The 15,274-nt window shown below is 35.9% G+C and overlaps 1 protein-coding gene across 12 annotated transcripts in view; it reads right to left on the bottom strand.

Annotated features, from left to right (window-relative positions):
- The window catches only part of PCNX1 (pecanex 1), a 172,284-nt gene that overhangs the window by 67,281 nt on the left and 89,729 nt on the right, over positions 1-15,274 (bottom strand). For 10 of the 12 annotated variants that reach the window (XM_036311608.1, XM_036311602.1, XM_036311566.1 and 7 more), the window contains 4 exons: positions 9,564-9,654; positions 7,777-7,834; positions 5,488-5,705; positions 2,420-2,573 (listed from right to left, as the gene is read on the bottom strand). In XM_036311608.1, coding sequence (XP_036167501.1) covers positions 2,420-2,573; positions 5,488-5,705; positions 7,777-7,834; positions 9,564-9,654 — 521 coding nt within the window. The remainder of the gene's footprint in view (positions 1-2,419; positions 2,574-5,487; positions 5,706-7,776; positions 7,835-9,563; positions 9,655-15,274) is intronic. The other 2 variants (XM_036311548.1, XM_036311583.1) reach the window with 1 other exon arrangement.

Genomic DNA, 15,274 nt, shown 5'->3' with positions numbered 1-15,274 from the left:
GAGAGAGAGACAGAAACATCAAAGATGAGAGAGAGCCCTGACCGGTTTGGCTCAGTGGATAGAGCGTCAGCCTGTGGATTCAGGGGTCCCGGGTTCGATTCCGGACAAGGGCATGTGCCTTGGTTGCAGGCACATCCCCAGTGGGGAGTGTGCAGGAGGCAGCTGATCGGTGTTTCTCTTTCATCGATGTTTCTGACTCTCTATCCCTCTCCCTTCCTCTCTGTAAAAAATCAATAAAATATATTAAAAAAAAAAAAAAAGATGAGAGAGAATCAATGATCGGCTGCCTCCTGCATGCCCCCACTGGGGATCGAGCCTGCAACTTGGGCATGCGCCCTTGACCGGAATCGAACCTGGGGACCTCCCAGTCTGCAGAACGACTCTCTATCCACTGAGCCAAACCAGTCAGGGCTGAGGCATTCTTTCAATTCCAACATCTATCCTTTAAAGCTTCTGTTCAGCCTTTCTTATATCTTTTTATGACATTACTATTCTTCTAGTTAACTAATTTCAAAAATCTGTCATATTTTACCTTTTCCATGTCTAACCATATTAACCTAAAAGCAGCAAACAAGATGAATGGGACAGGAAACATTGGAACCAGGGAATGAATTTAAATGGTTTAAGACAATAAAGGAATGAATTAAGGTGGTTAAAATGGAAAGCAAGAACAAAGGCCAGTTAACATAAGATCACCACATTTAATCAAAGTAACCTGGAACGAGTAGAGGCTCTAAGATTTTGAGTTGGTATACTACTGTCAAAAGCAAAGCAACTGGGAAAGGAAAATATTTATCAGAAGATGATGATGTGCTATTTTTAAATGTGCCAAATGCCTGTTAAATATATAGGACTAAAGCTTGTGAAAAAGATGAAGACTTTGAGATATAAAGCTGGGCATAATTCCTATATAGGCATAACAAATAAAGTAATAAAACAGTATGACTTCACTGCAAGGAATTACAAATTGGGAAGAGGGCCCTGGCTGGTTTGGCTCAGTGGACAGAGCGTTGGCCTGCGGATTCGAGGGTCCCAGGTTCGATTCCGGTCAGGGGCGTGTGCCTTGGTTGCGGGCACATCCCCAGTGGGGAGTGTGCAGGGGGCAGCTGATCGATGTTTCTCTCTCATCGATGTTTCTGGCTCTCTGTCCCTCTCCCTTCCTCTCTGTAAAAAATCAATAAAATATATTTAAAAAAAAAAAATTGGGAAAAGGGCCAAATAAAACCCTAGAGAATTCTCATAAATTAAGAAGTAGTCAAAAGAACAAAGAGGGGCTTCCAGTCAAGATGGCAGCATAGCCTGGCTGGTGTTGCTCAGTAGTTAAGCATCCACCTAAGAACGGTTCAATTCCCAGTCAGGGCACATGCCCAAGTTGTGGGCTCTATCCTCGGTGGGCAATGTGCAGGAGGCAGCTGATCACTGAGTCTCTCTCGTCACTGATGTTTCTGGCTCTCTCTCCCTCTCCCTTCCTCTCTAAAATCAATAAAAATATATTAAAATAAATAAAATAAAATAAAGTCACAAACAATAATGAAGAGAATGTAAAAATAGAAGACAGTATTCATAGATGTTAAGTGAATACTTATAGAGAATGAAGCCTAAGAAAAAGACGTAAATTTGGCAATTTGAGATTACTTGCAACCACAAAGACTGTAATTTTAGTACTACAATAAGGAAAAAAGTATGAATGGGTCCTGAAGAAATGAAGCAGTTGACATAGGCAGTTTATTCAGTCAGATGCCTATCAATAACATCTGGACAGCTGATAGTATAAACAGAACTAAGCAAATAGTTTTCAAGATGGGAGAGTGTTCTTCATGGTAGCATGTATCAGGCAAATAACGAATACAAGCAAGAGTATTTACTGGTTATGATAGAAAGGAAAGGAGACAGTCCATGTTAACAGTCCACAGATTTTGCATAGAAGGTAAGAAATTTGGTATATGATTCTCCCATTTTTTGAAAGCTTAAAATTGGTCCATTTTGATATCATACAGCCACTATTAAAACAACAGCAAAAGGATGCCAATCTTCTCTTTTCAATGTCCCAAAGGAGCATATAAGCTAGTTTTGACATTATTGTTATCTATCAATGATGAATTTTAATAAACTTCACATACAGAATAAAAGACAAAATACAGAATTTATGTTGATAAGTTTAAAAGAAATAAAATTTTTAAATGCAAATTCTTATTTGTAACAAATACCCAAATACTTTCTTTTAATACCAAAAATAGCTTCATTTACATTTCATTAATTTTTAAAGTTCATATGTCCCTTTTGCTCCCTACCCAATCTGATGTAAACATCCAACAAAAATAAATTTAAAAAATTAATATCCTCACTATATAATTCAGTGAATGATATGAAACTTTCTCTCCCTTTTAACACAGTCAGAAAAGAAGAGAGATGCTGGTACCTTAAGTAGTGAGTACTGACAGCTGGCTATCACCAGGCAGAACTGGAAGACCCAGATATCTCTGAAGAAGCCTTGTATGAGCAGAACAGATCCCAAAAATGCTACAAGAATAGCAAGGATGACAGCTAACACATTTTCCAGAATCTCACGATTCCTGTAGATAGAAAACTTATGAGTAAGTATATCAATATAAGAAATTAATCAGAGTGAAGTAAGAAAGTCATCAATATTAAATTCATAGTTTGTTTGCTGAGATTTTCTTTGGTACTGGGTTTGAGTAAGATTTTGGATCACACTGAAAAAGAAGCTAGTTTATGTGGAAAATGAAAACAAATTCTTATGTATAAATAAAGCATGCTATAATGAATTGTGAAGTATTTATTTTAATGCATAATATAGTTTTCATTTGTATTTTTAAAACTTCACTCTTCTTAACATCTTTATCTGTCAAATTTTTTGCAAAATAACTAACCAACTTGGATGGCAAATAAAAGAGCTACACAACAAAACAAGTTTTAAGAAAACAAAATCTCAAAACAGTTTCTAGAAAATTAAAAAGTTGTTCATTTGTGCTCGGCTGGCGTGGCTCGGTGGTTGAGCATCGACCTATGAACCAGGAGGTCACAGTTCAATTCCCAGTGAGGGCATATGCCCAGGTGTGAGTCCGATTCCCAGTGGGGGGCATGCAGGAGGCAGCCAATCCACGAGTCTCTCTCATCATTGATGTGTGTGTGTCTCTCTCTCCCCCTCTCCCTTTCTCTCTGATATCAATAAAAATATATTTTTTTAAAAAGTTGTTCATTTCCTACACAAAGAAAGCAGAACACAAAACTATATCCATAGGAAGATATGTCCTGTTATCTTAAGAAAGTACAGATATGGGTTAAAAAAGACAACGTATCAAAATGATACGACTAATAATGGTTCTCTCTAAATGAAAGGATTATGAATGGTCTCTGTATTAAAATCTTTCTATATATTGTTCTATAATGCATAAAGAATTATTCTCATAACCATAAAAATGTTTGTATTAATTTGTTGTCAATGCCATATTTAGTCCTCAAATGTCCTAAAGATAATATTTACAAAACATCCCTCTACTATTTCATGTTAGTTCTACAAAATTAAAACAAGTTCTACAGAATTTTCAAAATAAACAGTGGTATTTCCTTGATCTCATATGGCAGCTATGGAATTCCAGATTTGCTGAATCCAGTGTTCCTTGTCAACACTGCTACTCCACATACCGTCTATATTGCTAGACACTGTACTTGTGCTCCCCTTTGGCTTTCTTAGTTTTAAATTTTGACAAGTCCAATTTATCAATTTTCTCTTTTACTAATTTTATTTTTGGTGTTACATATCAGAAATTTTGCCTAATCCAAGGTCACAAATATTTTCTCCTATGTTTTGTTTTTTCCAGAAATTTTTTTGTTTTGGATTTTACATTTGGGCCTCTAAATATATTTGTTATTGATTTCAGAGAGGAAGGGAAAGGGAGAGAAAGATAGAAACATCAATGATTAGGCAACCTCCTACATGCCCCCTACTGGGTATCAAGCCCACAAGCTGGGTACTAGTATGTGCCCTGACCGGGAATTGAACTGTGATCTTCTGGTTCGTAGGTTGACATTTAACCAATGAGCCACACTAGCCGGCCGGACCCTATGATCCACTTTAAATTAATTCTTGTAATATGGTGAAAGGTAAGAATACAAGTTTTTTTTGTGTTTGTTTTTTTGCACATGGAAATCCAATAGTAATGGTATCCATTGTACTTTTTACCTCAGACATTTTAGTTTTCATCTCTGTAAGTTTGATGTGGGACTTTTCTTATATTTTTATTTTTTATGTATCCCATGTTGCTACCTAACTTTTTTTAACATATGGAATACAATTTTAACAGTTTTAATGTCTTTGACTGCTGATTCTAATACCTGTGACAATTACAGGTAGGTTTCAATTGATATATTACTTCCCTCATAAATCCTATTTCACCCCTTCCTTGCACAGTTGGTCATCTTTGGATGCCAGACACGGTGAACCGTAACTTAGTGGGTGTGAGAACTGGATTTCTATAAATCTTCTTGAGCTTTGTCATGTTACTTGAAAACAGTTTGATCCTTTCAGGTCTCACCTTTTTGCCTTAGTATGTGGGTATGGAGTAGTGTTCATTCGAGGACTGATTATTCCCCACTTCTAGGGCAACGCTTTCTTGAGTATGCTACACAATGAAATATGACTTGTGAGTTTCTTCCATCTGGCTGGTAGGAACAGGATTATTCCTGGCCCTGTTCCTCTATTTCTTTCACATGGTTCTTTCCCTGGCCTCAGGTAGCTTCTTCACATACATTCACTTGTCAATACTCTGCTGAATAGTCAAGGAGACCCTACTGAACCTGAGGCCCTCTCTGTGAGCAGTAATCCTTGCTCTGATATTCTGTCCTATGGACTCAGCTCCATCTCTAACTCAGGAAGTCTGCTAGACTCTATGGCTCACATAATTTGTTTCCCATCTCTCAGGAATCACTACCATTTGTTGTCTCATCTCCAATTTCTTGAAAACCATTGTTTCATGCATTTTGTCTGTTTTTCATTGTGTCAGGTAGGATGATAAAGCCAGTCCTTGTTACTTCATGTTGACTAGAAGTAGCATTTAGTCACCAAGTTAATAACAGACTAAATATTGATTACTATTAAGATTAGTGCTAAGAAATCGGAAACAGAAGTTTCCTCTTGTGCCTTTAATATTTAGGGTCATGTTATCTATAACCTGATAAATATTAACACTTCATTTTTTCTGAGTTTTATATATAGTTGAATGACTCTTATTGATGATTATGTGAATATTTCATATACACATATTAAAATCACCACAAAAAGGTTTCTAATGAATTCAAGAGAACCAATGTTTGGGAACCTTATTAATTTAAATTTTATCTTAAAGGACCAAAGTAGAAAACAATCTCCAAAATGCTAACCAAGTAAAAACCTCAATGAGTTATTAGAGACATTTCAATTTAAAAATAAAATCTGCATACATCTTTAATATCACACTATATTCTCACCTATCAAACAAGGACAAAAGTGTGAGTCTGTCAAAGTTAATGCCAATCCATAGCTGGGGCAGGATCCAAAAGCGGTAATAGTGTTTAACCTTTTGGGCAGCATCTTCTGTTGGACCGTAAGTAGCTGCCAGGTCTGGGCTTAGATCAATGTCTTGTTGCTCCAACAAATCTGTATCGATGGTTAAGAGTCTATTCAATCGAATCTGCGGGAGAGAGAGCTAAAAGGAAGTCAGTGTTAAAAGGCTTAAAATATCTTTAATTAAGTCATCATTCAGGGGCTACTCAATTAGCTTAGAAATTATCTAAACTCCTTAATTTTTTATACTAGTCCACTCCTCATGGACATTTTATGACCATTAGAAACTTAATCAATAGGTCTTTTGGGAAGGTCTTATGAGGAAAAGTGTTTGAAACCTTAACATTTTGATTGTTTAGCTAGTAAATCCATTAAAATCACGTACAGTGAATTATGGGTGGCTTCCCTTCTCCCTGCTACATTCATGGCCTTTTCTCAGTAAGTTATGAACCTCACTGCCATTGAAAGCTAAGGTCCACTGCACTGGATTCAGTGCTTTCAATGCTCACTTACTATAGTCTTATCACTGCTGTTGTTTACAAGTCCCTCCTACACCGCGCCCCCTTTGGTTTTGGCAGGCTGCTCATCTAGGCTTTACAGGAAATTACCACATTACACTTCTTTCAGCTTTAACTCATTCAGACCAGTAAACAAGTTTCCCCTTCCTCTGAAAGAATCAAAGTTTACTGAATCTAGCACAGCACAAGCCAGCACTTTGCTATCTCAAAGCTCTCACACAGTTATCAGCAAAGAACACTAACCATTTCCCATTTTTCCTTTCCTAAGGAGCTTCCAAGAATACACTACAGCAAACACATAGGGAGTTTTTACTTTTCAAGACATATCCTATATAATAAAAGCCTAATATGATAAGTGTCCGGTTGTCTGGTCATCCGCTCAACCAATCAAAGGGTAATATGCTAATGATATGCTAAGGCCACTCAACCGCTCACTGTGATGTGCACTGACTATCAAGGGACAGATGCTGCAACCAGTAGGTTAGCTTGCTGCTGGAGTCCGGCCAATTAGGACTGAGTGAGACTGGCCAGACATGCCCTGGAGCCTTCCTGCGGTCTCTGTCCCTCCCCAGCTGGCCAACCTCCCACGCCCCTCCCCAGCTCCCATCATGCACTGATGGGTCCCTTGGACTGGCCTGCGCCCTCTCGCAATCCAGGACCCCTCGGGAGATGGCGGAGAGCCAGTTTCAGCCCGATCCCACAGGCCAGGCCGATGGACCCCATTGGTGCATGAATTCCTGCACCGGGCCTCTAGTGTAGATATAATCAAGAAAACTTACTTTCTATATATAACACAGCCACTATCTCTAAACATTCACAAAGACTTCCCCAAACACTTCATTGTATGCTCTATGCCAGGGTTTCTGAACCCTGACACTACAGGAATTGTGAGCCAGATAATTCTATAATGTGGAGCTGGGCTGTCCACTATAGGATACTTAACAGCATCCCTGGCTTCTACCCACTATAGACCAGTAGCATTCCCCCTGCTGTGACAGGCGAAAGTGTTTCCAAACATTGCCAAATGTCCACTAGTTAAAAACCTTTGCTCTATGCCATCTTACACCTATGGTCTTAAAACCCTGTTCACAACTCTGCAGTTTCAGGAAGCTGCCAATAATGAATCCCTTTGGCATTATATTTATCTACCTATACTTCTTATGTGTTATTTATAAGGATTACATCCATTTTGTCTTTCCCAACTTCAGTATACTAGTATACATTTTGTTGGCAAAGGCAGTATTATCTTTTTACAATATCCCCACCGTATTTTATGTGGCACATTTTTTTTTATGTGGCATATTTTTTATACAGTGATATCATCACTAAGCTTCCAAAACATATACATTGGCATAAAAATAACTGATAGTTAACCAATAAATAACTACCCCAAAATCATAATAGTCACAGTAAAATTTTAAAATGAAACCATAAAAAAATGGCAAAACCGGATTATGGCATTGGTGAGTAAAGTAATCTTTACAAGATACTCTCAAAAGCCTAATAATTGATTCATATATAGCTAATTAAACTTCATGATGTTCCATATTTGTTTAACAAAGGACTACTAAGAAGAGATGTACTATGGGACAGCAAAAGTATTTTGCCATATTTTTCAACAGAATTCCTTTTACTGATTTGTGTAGCAACTTAATCTGAAAGCGCATTGTTTTATAAAAATAAAGGAAAACTTACCACGTCATGTGGATAAAATCGAACTGAGGTAGAACTGGATACATGAGAATCGGTATCACTAAAATAAAATGAAAAAGACTTTAGGGAATAAAGAGCTTGCCAGGTAACAGGAAAAAAACAAATCATTTAACAGTGTTTGATATTTGCAGTGTCTTCACTTTTCTACATCAACTTCAAAATGCAAAATATCATTTTCCTAGAGTTGTGATTAAGAACATAGTCTCTGGCCGAGGCCGGTTTGGCTCAGTGGATAGAGCGTCGGTCTGTGGACTGGGGGGTCCCAGGTTCGATTCCGGTCGGGGGCATGTACCTGGGTTGCGGGCACATCCCCAGTGGGAGGTGTGCAGGAGGCGGCTGATCGATGTTTCTCTCTCATCGATGTTTCTGGCTCTCTATCTCTCTCCCTTCCTCTCTGTAAAAAATCAATAAAATATATTTAAAAAAAAAAAAAAAAAAAAAAGAACATAGTCTCTGGGTCAAAGTATCTACATTCAAAATTCTTCACCAGGTCAATGAGATTTTGGACACATTACCCAACTTTTTTATACTTCAGTTTTCCTCATCAGTAACAGGATGATAGTACCTTTATCACAAGGTTCTTGTGAAGAGTGTTTAAGAAAGCAACTAACATATTGCCTGGACTCAGGATAAATTTAGCTATAATGGCCTAGAAACACAATTCAGTGTCCACAGGTCAAGCTCAGATTTAACTGTGAAACCTTACCACATTTATGGTGTAAGCAATTGTTTTTGTCTTGAATTAAACATAATTGTTTCCATTGCTCCATTTTCCTACTGTTTTGACTGCTACAAAATACCTAACACACCAACTTAATCATTTTGACACGAATTCTGAAAACTAGACTAAAGGAGCATAAAGGGTATGGTTTTCTAAATGTTTTATCTTTTCAGCAGGTAAGTGACTTTTCATCTACGTGATTATAAGATCCTGTTGCTTTATATAAAACCTCAAAACTTAAAAAAACTAGGTGAATTGCCCATAGATGTGTACATTTAAATAGGTGTGTCCATTATTAAATGGAAATCCTAATATAATAATCAAATGACCCTAGTGAAAACAGTGAATTAATTCATCAGTAATGTATTTCAAAGCAGCAACTTACATAGATGAATAAGATTAAAATTTTACAAAAAAATTTAACACATTCTAAACTATAATTATGTCATATGATTAAGATTTCTAAGTTCTTATTTGCTTTTCTACCTTCATCATTATTTTATATAATTCCTTCCTAAGGGAAGATGAAAAAAGAAACTAAATGTAACATATGACCCATAATTTAAGAAATTCCATCTTCTTTATAACTAGTAAACACATTTTAAAACAAATGAAAACTGATCATTTAAGATATTTGACCAACCCCTTAAAGGAAGTGAAAAATTTTAATTATACAGAAGAGAATGGATGGGTATGAACTTAGATGTGTAAATATTTTTAATAAGCTTTTTTTACATCATATATTTACAATGAAATCTACAGTTAAATTTGCAACTATGCAAACCACTGTCTCACTATAAGATTAACAGGAAATTTTTACTTTATTTTTAAAAACACAGGATAGGTTTTGTTTTAAGAATAATGCTTTCCTTTTCCCATAGCAGCATATTCTATTTTAACTCTCTAGAGACAAATGCACTATGACAAATTATTTAAGCCAATATAAACAAATGTTTTCAAACAACATTTACATCTAAAGGCTTAAAAACTTTAAACACAGCAAATATATGCAAGTATACACACCCTCCTAAAATGATTTCACACATACCAGATATTGGATGCTCTTCTTGCTGCTGGTTCAAAATTCACAAGTGACATATCACAGCCACCAGTCTCATAAAGCGTAGAAGAGAATTTACCTAGCAAATAAGTGATTTTTAAAAAAAGAATAATCAGAATTTTTCCTTCAACAAACACTAAATTTTAAATGTTACAATTCAAGAAAATTTACTGTAACCTTTCCAAAATATTTTAAACGAAGTGATTGGCAGGTAATTCAGCATATGAACTGAGAAGAAATGTTAAACAGTGGTACATAAATGTCAACATACGTAATCAGGTATAGAAAGTAAGGGATTGTATCAGCTTTGCTATACCAGTCTCCTCTTTCTCCTCCCAGAACATTCTGAAGTAATCATATGAGTGAATTTAACGTTGTTTAAAAGTCACCTGACTACTTGCAAGTGGTGAGTGGCAATTGGGAAAGCTGCTTGTCTTAAGACAGCTCAAACTGCAAGACAACAAATTTGTGTGATTACCTTCAGAGTTCTGTTTGTTTGGTGTGTGTTTTTAGAAAAAGATGAAGATTGTCAAAATGGATATAAGGATAAAATATAATAATGTTGGTAATTACAGTATTTAATGAACATTACTAGTTGTATGATTCTATAAGAACTCTGAAAAAATTTAAGAATACTACTTGTACAGACAAGTAGCACTTGTCTGATAAACTAATAAAAGGTTTAGAAAGTATGTTGGTTGTAAAGAAATAGCGGTTTAAAAAAATTTCTTAAAATGAACTCTATAAGATAAAATTATTTCTGATAATGGAATTTTAAAAATCTGTACTGTCTGAAATTCATTCTCTTCCTTGACAATCTATGCTAGTCCATATCAATGGTGAGTTAGGGAGCATAAATATATGAATATAAATTTCCAGCAAGGCAATGAGAAGAGGTACACAATAACTGGCTTAACTAAAATTTAAAAATTATTTTTAAACTGCAATTTTTTATGCTCTGCTCTTTCCTCACTCATCGTGAATAATCAAAGACTGGTTATGCTACTATAACTAACTTACATTAATAGAAAAAAATCTTATCAAAATAATAGACTGCATAAATACAGAAGAATTTTAAACCTATATTAAATAAAATAACTAAATCAGAGTAACAAAGAGCTAGAGAGCTTGGCTTCTGTATCTGAAATCCAGTAAGAATGGATGCATAAATATTTTTATATCACATAATTTGTGTGTATTTTATAAATAAGTTAATCCTCTATCCAATAGCATTTAAATTTAGTATAGTCTGGTATTTAAGTATTCCATGGAATTTTTAGTAATATAAGTCTTGTTCTTGGGATATTGGATAAATATTTATATGCAACTGAAGTCAATTAAATATATTATTCTTTGCTATTTTAAAATAGAAAAATAAAAGAACATTATGTCACTATACAACTTGCTTTTACGTAAAGGTGTCTAATATAAAACTTTTACAGACATAGTTGCATTTTAAATAAATACAAACAAAAATAAAGCATGTCCCTCAAAAGCTTTATAGACAGACAGAAAGCTGAACAATTGAGCAGTTCTATTACTATATAAATCTACAACTCTGAATGCTTCTATCAAACTATACGAGTAATAAAACTTAGAAATTTAAACAGAAACATAAAACATGTCTAAGAAACAAGCAGCTTTAATTTTATCAAACGTGCAAAACTTCAACAGTACTTTTTATTTTTTCCTAAGAAGCTTTTGTCTACCTACTAACTGTAAGAACACATTAAGGTTTTTAAAAATATACATGACACATGTCAGAACAAACCAACATTCTATTAAGGCTTTCCAAGTTTACTCCACTAACAGAACAGATTCTATGTCCCTTATATCTCTGGGCTGGGAAACTGACAGCACTTCAGAAGTAACAAATTCTATTCAAAAGATAAGCAACTCAGAAAAAAAATTACACTTAAAAATATTTACCTTGGCTTCAGTGAAAACTTAGTAACATTTTAATGTATTAATATGATAACTTAAAGGCATCTTCAAAAATAACCAGAACAGAAGTAAGTATATATTGCTTTGGTTTATAAAGATGAAGAATATTTTAAATTTGCCCAAATCTTCTTAGAATGCATAACAATTTCACATATATCTCATTTTGAGATTAAAATCATGATCATAGTTAACCTTCAGATGCAAAGTAAAATGTGTCCTTATCAATAACGCTATCTTAACATTATTTTTTAATTTAAATATAATTTCTAATGATCATGAATTGGGAAGAAAGTAGAACATCAATGAAGTATATCTTCACATGAATTATGATTATCAAGCTAGTCATATCATCATAATTATACTCCCAGGTCATAATTAATTATATCTAATAAAATGGCTCTGTCACAATTTAAAAAAGAAATAAATCCATTTCTGACAAAACAAACAAGATGGAGGCTGGAATTTCTACCAAAGGTCAATTTATAAATGATGAACAGGAAGATGAGTGAAACTGGATACTGACTTAGGACACTTGAAGCATGTCCCTGAAGGAACAAATGGTGGAACAGACAAATTCAAATAAACACTGGCAAAAATCCTGATAAAAGACATGAGAAATGAATAGGATTCTCTAACTTGTCCTACAAATAAAATCCTTACCACATGACACAAAGTTAAATGCATCCAGACTGTAAGAGTAGTGCTCACCCAAGAAACCCAACTATTTGTTTTTTGATATCACTGATTTTACCGATGTATCCTGAAAGGAGGTGGGTGAACAGAGGACAAATCATCTGTTCAGTCTGCATCCTCCAAACCCAACCCTGACACACCATCTCAGTTGAAAGCACTTTTCTAGTATCGCTCTTAGGGCAGACAGGGCTACAAGAGCAGAGAGACATACAAGAGAGGCAACTTTATAGTGTTTTTTAGAAGGTTGTTAAAGGACCACATACACCTATCTATATGACTAACTTATGCACTCTACAAAAAGAGCTTATTTCTGATGGTGATATGAATTGGATATCTATACTAATAAAAGGGTAATATGCTAATTAGACCAGGAGACCTTCCGGACAAAGCCATGGTGGCAGGGCCAAGGCAGAGGCAGTTAGGGGCGATCAGGCCAGGAGGGGAGAGCAGTTGGGGGTGATCAGGCCGGCAGGGGGGGTGGGGGGGTGGCAGTTGGGGGTGAGCAGGCCTGCAGGCAGAGTGGTTAGGGGCGATCAGGCAGGCAGGCAGATGAGTGTGGTTAGGAGCCAGCGGTCCCATATTGCAAGAGGGACTGCGGGTTTAAGCCCGGTCCCCCGAGGGGTCCCAGATTGGAGAGGGTGCAGGCTGGGCTGAGAGACAACGCCGCCGCGCCCTCCCCCCCCCCCCCATCCGCATGAATTTCGTGCACCAGGCCACTAGTATTATTATATTTTTGAGAGAAGGCCTTGGATAGTAACCCCCTTATTATCATGAGTGGTGATTATGAGTCTCTGAGGAAACATTTGTTTTCAACCAGACAGAAATTACTCATTTTATTGCTGCTTATTATAGGTTAATGGACTTGTTTCTCCCTAGACAAGAAGCCAGGAAACTTTCTGTAAAAGGCTAGGTAAATATCTAAGCTTTGTGGGCCAGACGCTCTCTTTTGGAACAACTGAAATCTGCCACTATATGAAAGCAGCCACAGCAAAATCATAAATAAATACATATTTCTTTTATTTACAAGCTGGATTTTGCCTTAAGGCTATAGTTTGCCAACCCCTGTCCTAGACCAAAAGCCTCAGGCTTCTAAAAGTGCTTTAACTCCAGTGCTACAATGGAAATCAAGTCACTATGCTCTTATTAATTAAAAGTTTCAATATTGAGAACCAGTCCTTCTCTTCCTGGAATGTTTAACACTATGCTCGGTTTTTAAAACAGAAGACGAAGGAAAGGGCAGGTACAAGAACAAAGAGGCTGGTTTAGAAGAGAGCTTTTGAGGACTGGGAAGGAAAGACTGATAAGACTACTGCTTGGCAACAGTAAAAGATTTACTTACTGATATATTTACTGACATGGCCATAGTTCTCTAGTTCTGATTTAACAGGACATGCCTTACTTCACTATTAAGTCTTCACTCCCACTGTCTAATCACTAGATCAGGGGACTCTTCTAAAAGTGAATGTACAAGTTCATATTCTGCTATGATTTGATCATCTGCTCACATTTTCTTTATCTTGTTTAAATAATCCACAACAATGATATTGATGACATCACAAGTGATCAAGTAAACAAAAAGGCAAACCACAGAATGGGAGAAAATATTTATAATTGTATTTATCTGACAGATTAGCTGTATGTACAATATGAAAAGAACTCTTACACCTCAGTAAAGACAAACAACTCAATTTTAAAAGTGAATAAATGATTTGAACACAATTCACAAAAGAAGAAATATGTATGGCCAATAAGCACATCAAAAGATGCTCATCATCCTTAGTCATAAGAGAAATGCAAATTTAAACCACAATAAGATACCATTATACATCCATTAGAACTAAAATTTAAAAAGCGGACAAATAGCAAATGTCAGGAAGAATGATAACTTGAATTCGCAAACATTGCAAAAACAGTTCGTTAGTTTTATTTGCAACAGCCAAAAACTGGAAACAATGCAAGCATCCATTAACAGATGAATGGATATATAATATGCTTACACAATGGAATAATATTCAGCAACACCAAGGAACTACGAACACATGCAACATCATGGTGAATCTCAAAAGTGTCATTTGAAGCTAAAACTAAATACAAAGGCCCACAAATTGTATAACTGCATTTATATGAACTTCTTGGATAAGGAAAACCATATGACGTAAAGTACACAGTGGCTGCCTGAGGTCAGAGGTGGAGGAGGCATGATGGCAAAGGCCTCATTCAAGAATTTTTTAAAGATGATGGAATGTTCTGTGGTATTTCACAGGTATGCACATCTGTTAAAGCTCATCAAACTGTACATGTTAAATGGATGCAATTTATCATACCTAAATAATATATCAATAAAATTGATTTAAAAACAAAGAAAAAAAGACTGGTCAGGAAAGAATCTAAGTAAATGGTGAGGGTTAATACAGCATGTAGTCAGTGAAATTCCCACAAAATAACAACCAAGATTTTTGGAGAGTGGGTGGTATTTGTTGTTTTGTTTTTGTGCTTCATTTAAAAAATACTATGCATCAGAAGATTCAAAAACAGTGTATAAAATGAAGTTCCACACTCCCCAGAGACAGCCACTGCAGAGAGCAACTTCTGTGTTCCTCTGAACAATTTTAATACATTTTGTCCCAAGACAAATGCATCATTCTCCACACACACACTTTCCAAAATTTACTTCTTTTGCTTACTAAATAGCTTAGCTATTCATGTCAATAATATAGATGCATCAAGTTCTGAATATTACATTATATTGATGTATTATCATTTATTTCAGGGTTCTCTAGTAAGAGACATTTAGGTTGCTTAAAGTTTTCAAAATTTTGGTTAATCCTCACCCAAAGATTTTTTTCCATTGATTCCTAGACAGAGTAAAAGGGAAAAGGGAAGAGAGAGAGAAACATCCATGTGAGAGAGACACATCGATTGGCTGTCTCCCACATATGCCCTGACTGGGGCTGGGGATCAAACCTGCAACCTAGGGATTGCCCTGTGACCCTTTGGCCCACGGGCCAATGCTCTAACCACGGAGGAACTAGCCAGGGTAAAAAACATTCAATCTTTTAGTT

The sequence above is a fragment of the Myotis myotis genome, unplaced genomic scaffold (genome assembly GCF_014108235.1).
Source record: "Myotis myotis isolate mMyoMyo1 unplaced genomic scaffold, mMyoMyo1.p scaffold_m19_p_1, whole genome shotgun sequence".
Lineage (NCBI taxonomy): Eukaryota > Metazoa > Chordata > Mammalia > Chiroptera > Vespertilionidae > Myotis > Myotis myotis.
This window is presented reverse-complemented; position numbering and strand designations above follow the sequence as displayed.